The sequence below is a fragment of the Rhinolophus hipposideros genome, assembly GCF_964194185.1.
Source record: "Rhinolophus hipposideros genome assembly, chromosome: 1".
Classification (NCBI taxonomy): Eukaryota; Metazoa; Chordata; class Mammalia; order Chiroptera; family Rhinolophidae; genus Rhinolophus; species Rhinolophus hipposideros.
Genome location: NC_138047.1, coordinates 72,924,052 through 72,930,398, shown reverse-complemented (window position 1 = coordinate 72,930,398; position 6,347 = coordinate 72,924,052). Strand labels below are relative to the sequence as shown.

The following is a 6,347-nucleotide window of genomic DNA, read 5'->3' as shown; positions in this document are numbered from 1 at the left end:
ATGTACGATCGGGCTCCCCGCTCGCTCAGATTGGCTGAAGGTGGCAGCACTGAGGATCACGTGGGTCCTGGATCTTACCAGGTACCTTTCCCGAAGCAGCAGGGAACAGGTAGGATGTGATGAAAGGCCAGCCCTCTGTGACAGGCACCTCACTTTCATCCTGCACCGCTTCCTTGTGCTCGTGGGTTAAACATAATAGTACCACTTCGTAAGTATAACAAAACACGAGGCCGGCAAGGCAAATTCTTATTTTACAGGGAGTCACTGGTAAAATCATTTGTCCCGTATCACAAGGCCACAAAGCATATGACTCGGACTTCTGAGTCTACAATGGTTGTCTACATCATACTTTCAAGTCTATCGATCAGATCTAAGATTTTGATTTCCTGGCTCTGTTGACTATGAGTCTCCAAATCCTGTGTACTTCTTACTACCTGCTGTCTCTTCATTGTAATCCTGGCTGCTGCACACACCTTTCCTACCATTAGCCAGAGACACATTTATTTACTAAAATGTAACTTTTATATTTCTATTTTGCAACATCATTTGAAGATAGTGACATGTATTTTTCCAGATAGATGCCTGTATGTGACCAAAACCATGTTCTCTTTGAACATAATAAGTGCCCCTTCATCCCACATTCTGTAAAGAAAAGCTATACTCTTGGGAGATGGAATGGAAATGGATAATTTAAATAATTATTTGTTCTCATTTGTTTGCAGTTAGTGACTTAGGGGAAATTGAGTAAATACTTCCAATTTGCTTTCTGCTTGTTCTAATCTGATGATTTCGTGGAGTTTAATATCATCCAAATTAGTTTTTCCCTTGCATTTTCCCTATTTCTGTGCTATGTCTGTATTTTTAGACAAATGCCAGGATCCATTACTGTTGACCGACTGATCAGATTAGGGTATTAGATTGATTTAGTTTTCTATGGGTGGAGTACAAATTTGTCATTTGTTATTATTTTAATCTTGAGTTTTATGGCTTTTCAGCATCTGACATCAATATCAGTACTTTGGAGCTTATTATGTCTGTCTTTAATGCAGCTGAGTTGTTATAAGCATTAACTCCCTAATAATTTATTAGTTACCAATGACCACCCAAATGCTTCCATTTATGATACTTTTCAATCCTTACTTTATTGTAGCACTCTCTTTTTAGAAATATTTCTTCCCCTCTTATCTGTAACATAATGTTTTTCTGGTTCTTTTCCCAACTATTGTCTTGGAACAATGCCTGATATATGGTTAGGACCAAATAAACATTTGTTAAATGCTGAATCAGGGAATCATTTTCCCCCTTCTCCAACCCAACCCTTCATAGTTTTCTTTAAAAGTTTTAATTTTTCTAAACGTCTTTTAAATGTTTATATATTGTACTTTGCATTGTTTGTTTGTTGCTTCTGTACTTGCTCATTCAAATCTATAGCTTCAATTACTGTCCATATTCTGACTCTGAAGACTCCCAGAAAAAAGTCTTTAAAGATATAGGTAATTTATATCTCTAAAGTGAGCTTTCTCCTTATCTTAAGTCCTCTGCATTATCAATTACTTTTTTGGACATCTCCACCTCTGGCATCTGAAGTTCCAAGTGTCTGAACCCATCATTTTTCCCACTGTTACTGGCTCCTTTGAAATTATATCAGTCAATTATAGACTTTAAGCTTTGGAATTATTCTCAACTCCTTCTCTGATTGACCATTCCCATTGACCTTTAAGACCTATTGATTCTATCTTCTCATTATCTCTCACATTAGTTCTCTTTCTTCATTTAACTGCCCTTGTCTTAGTTGAGGCCTCATTATGTCTATTCTGAAATAAACCAATAAAATGCTACTGGTTTCTCTCTATTTCAGTCTCCAATCCAACTTCTATCTTATGGCTAATGTGATCTTTCTAAGATGTAGTGATGTCATTTGTTTAAAAATTTCCCTTTAACAGTAAGGTTAAAATCTGAACTCCTTGACATGGTGTATAAGATTCTTCATTATCTGTTCCTGACATGGTCTCCTGCTTTATCTGGTCTTTCCAGGCAGTCACACCTCCACCAAGACTTTACCTACATACCAGCAATTCCAACTTTGCATCTTCTATAAGTTCATGCTTAACCACCTCTAGGCCTTTGTACCTGCTGATGCCTTTGCTCAGTATGCTCTCTGTTCCTTCCTTACCTGACTAATTCCTACTTATTCTTCAAAACTTAGGTAAAATGAAGTTGTTCTCTGGCTGTTCTTTCTCAAGTATTTCTTCTTTGATTCCTTAATGACTCTTTCATAGCACTTTGATTCTATATTGTAATTATCTGTTAACTCATCTGGCTGCCCCACTAAAATGAGTTTCTTGAGGGCAATAACCAGGATCTTTACTCCATTATTCTGTTTTCAGCTCAATACCATAATAGATAAGTACTTACTTAAATAAAACAAAAACAGTAATTCTTGAAATAAAGTTTAAAAATTTTAATGAACAACACATAGCAGAATAAAAACTCTTACAACATGACTTGCGTGAACTCTGTTTAGGGAGCAGTAAATAGGATATTGCAAGGCCCTTCTTTTAATGTTTTATAGAACTCTCCCTTGTATGAAGGAAACTAGGAAATTCCGTGCTTGAGAACTTTGAGTGGCTTCATCCTATAGGTCCCTGTTTTTAGTAATACTCAGTGATAACATGCTGATAATTGATGAAAAGTACAGGCGTCTAGTCATTTCCCTACTGAGTTCCCTGGCAAGATAGTTTAAAAGTAGCTGTTATCTCTCTTGTAGGTATATTCTGCCTTACCTCTCTTTAAATCAGTAACACACTGGACTATTCAGAAGTACAAACAGTTATTTCAATTAAGGATCAAATAGATTTTATAGAGTATGATGTGGAAAGAGCAGATGTCGGGACTTTGTATAACTTAGTTGTTACCTTGAATTACACAAGAGGAGAGGAACTTAACTTCTTAGATCTTCAAAAGAAAGAAGCAAATAGTCTTTATTCCCAACCTTTCTTTTTCCTAATTACCACTCCTCTCACGATGACATACTTGGTCAATCCTGCACTGTATTATCTTCACATTTTCCTCAGGAAATTCTTTCCACCTAATTTGCAAACTTCATTGCCTTGGCTTTTGGCCATTGGGTCAGGGAGACTCCTTTTTTTCCCAGGATTTGCAGCTTGAAAGGGACAGAACTGAGCTGCCTTGGTTTCCTGAGTGGGAAGGATAATGGATATTCCAATTACAGATTAGTGAGAGCTGTTGCTAATATTCTCATAATTCTCTGAGCAGCAAGTATGTCTTATCTCATCAAAGCAAGTTTTCCCCAGAGACAACAGCCTGGTAAAATATGATAAAAACATAATCCTTTTAATAATGTGACTGCTCGTGGCATTACTGGGCTAAGGAATATTTTATTGGTTTTAAAGCTTGATTTTCATAATGAGTGACACCCCACATTAGCTGTATGTATGTTAGTTATCTTGGTTCTGTATTAGTTATCTAAACTCAATGACACCAGCTCCTAAATATTTTCTTTCCCAGATTTCTTCTCTGATTGGAGAGCAGTTAGCTTTATCTGCCACAGAGGCATAAGCTGTCTCTGGTCTTGTGCTTATGTCAAAAATAATGATTTTACCTTATTAGCCAATCAGAACTTAGGGAGATCACCCCAGGGAATGCAGTCTATATTTAAGTGTAAATAATATATATGATTGTTCTGTATGTTGATGTTCCTGAAGATGAGCATATGTTTTAAAGATCTAGTTATTGCTTTTATGCAAAGAATGCTCTTTTCTTTGTTTTGTGGCTATGAAACTTATATTTTAATCACATGCTGCCCACCCTTTTTTCTCAGAATGGACTTTTATTACTTTATCCCAGTTTGATTTATCTATTGCTGCTGGCACCTCAAGCTCAATATATTCCAAACTGAACTTATTTCTTCTCAAATTTTTTCCTCTCATGTATTCTTAATTTCTTTCTACCCTACAGTTTGTTTATCATTTGTAGTTGGCACTCTACGTGTCAACATATCCATAAGTCCCAAATAAAGCTTTTTATTTTACACTTTATCAATCCTAATTCCCCAGAATCCTCTTCTATATTTTTTTAATCTTACTAATTATCAGCACTTTTTAGGTGTAATTATTTGTGTATTTGTCTGGCTTCCCCACTATTCGAGGCCAGGGTTTTTTTCAGCTTATGCATTATTGTACCCTCACTGCCTCTGTCTGACACATAATAAAACATTAGATATTAGTGAATGAATGACTAAAGGTGTATTTTAGAATATTGCCTATTCTATATTTATTGTTTAATACTCATGGCAGTATTATAGGGTTACCAGCCATCTTGGTTTATCTGGGAATGTTCTGGTTTTAGCACTAAAAGTCCTGTTTCCTGGGTGATTAGGACAGGGTGTCACCCTGACTGTAAATATTGGGTATATGGTCATGAATAAAACAGAAAATTTTCTTCTCTCATGAAGCTTATCACTCACTATAAGCTCCATGAGAGATTTTATATTTATCACTATAAATACTTACTTTCCTTATGGTTTTTCTTGAGCTCAATATTTCACATAAGTTTTTAGCCTATTGATGAAAGATTCCATATAATTAATTTTGGAAAACTTCAATGAAGATTTTATGAGTACCAGCTTTCTGAATACATGTGCTATTATCTAGTTTTTTTTCAAAAAATAAATTTCAGTATTTTGCAGTTAATTTTACATTTGTTTAGGTGGGTAGTTTCAGTTAGAATCTCTGCCATGTTCTGATAACAGCGGCCTCAAAACTAGCCTGAGCTTAGCTTTATTCATTCTCATATTACATATTACCTCAGTGTCACTATGAACCTAAATTAAAAAAAAAATATATATATATGTATATATATATATATCTTTAATTGTGACATGAAATAGACAGAAAATTACATAAAATATAAATTTATGACTTAAGAAGTAAGTACTGGAGTCAAGAAATATAACATAGCCAAATTTTCCTTTTCTGTCATAACCCTATCCCTTTCCCCTATAGGCAAGCACTATTTTGATTTTTATGCCAATTATTTCCTTGCTTTTCTTTGTGGATTATTAAATCCTCTTGATGAAATGACCCCTTTATAGTAATGAAATGTCTCTCTTATCTCTGGTATTCCGTATTCTAAAATCTACTTTGTATGATTTTTTTATATGGTCACAACAGCTTTCTTTGATTCATGGATGTATGGTATATCTTTTTCATCCTTTTATTTTAACCTCTGTGTCTTTTGTTTTAAGAGGGTTTCCTGTTGAGAGCATAAATTTGGGTCTTGCTTTTTTATCCAATCTGACAATCTCTGCCTTTTAATTGGGGTGTTTAGAACTTTTCCATTTAATTTAATTATTAATGTTGTGTTTACATGTACTCTCTTGCTATTTGTTTTCTATTTATCTTGTTTGTTCTTTGTTTCTCTTCTTTCCCTACCTTCATTGAATGAGTTGAGACAGCCCAGATAGAAATAATATACATATGCTATTGCCTGCAAATAATAGATGCTATTCCAAAATGTAAAACAGTGGTCCTCTGAAGATGAAAATATTTTATCAGTGAAATACTATAATTGCCATTTCATCTTAACCAAATATGCTTAGAAGAAAAATAACTTTTATTTTGTTTTTATTTTCTTTAGGTATTTTTTCTGTTGTTTAGTAAATCCAGTTCTATAAGTTCTTATATTTAATATATGTTAATATAAATTCCATTCTTACATCAGAATTTAAAAAATGCAACAACTTCTGTGTCTAGCCATTACTTCTGATAGTATAGTCTCATCAATTGAGGTTACTAAATTGATTTTATATATTTTGAATGATTTTCCTTTGAAATCATTGGAATCTTATCTGCCAGTGACATGATTTTACTTTTATAGGTGGCTATGCACCATTCCTTTCTTTGGCTGCCAGAGAAAGTACTTTTACAGTTGCTTCTAACACTGAGAAAGCTGTTCCAGGTCCAGGATACTATAATGTTTCAGATGCACAGGTAAATTTATAATAGTTGTTATAATTATCTACGTTAATAAAAGTCATGCTTTCTTCCTTTAATAGACTATCATGTCCATTTTCATATTTTTTCCCTTCACATCATCTTTTTCCTTTTAATCTACATTTTGGAATTAGAAAAAGAGAAAATAAATGTGTTCAATGTTGGTTGCCTCATTGGGTATTTTTCATTATTCTACATATTCTGTAAGACATAAAATATTGTTACATGCTTCATGGTCCTTGAGACTCTTGAATGGTAGAATAAGACTACTGAATGAATTATGGCTCATGAAAATTGTACAGTTGGTCAAGATATATAGAAGAGAGACGGACA

At 34.1% G+C, this 6,347-nt stretch overlaps 1 protein-coding gene across 1 annotated transcript in view; it reads left to right on the top strand.

Moving 5' to 3' along the window:
- STPG2 (sperm tail PG-rich repeat containing 2) overlaps nucleotides 1-6,347 on the top strand; it is a gene marked incomplete at both ends in the record, with an annotated part of 248,189 nt that continues 241,842 nt past the window's right edge. Inside the window, 2 exons of the mRNA XM_081052765.1 lie at nucleotides 1-109; nucleotides 5,899-6,011. Coding sequence (XP_080908891.1) covers nucleotides 1-109; nucleotides 5,899-6,011 — 222 coding nt within the window. The remainder of the gene's footprint in view (nucleotides 110-5,898; nucleotides 6,012-6,347) is intronic.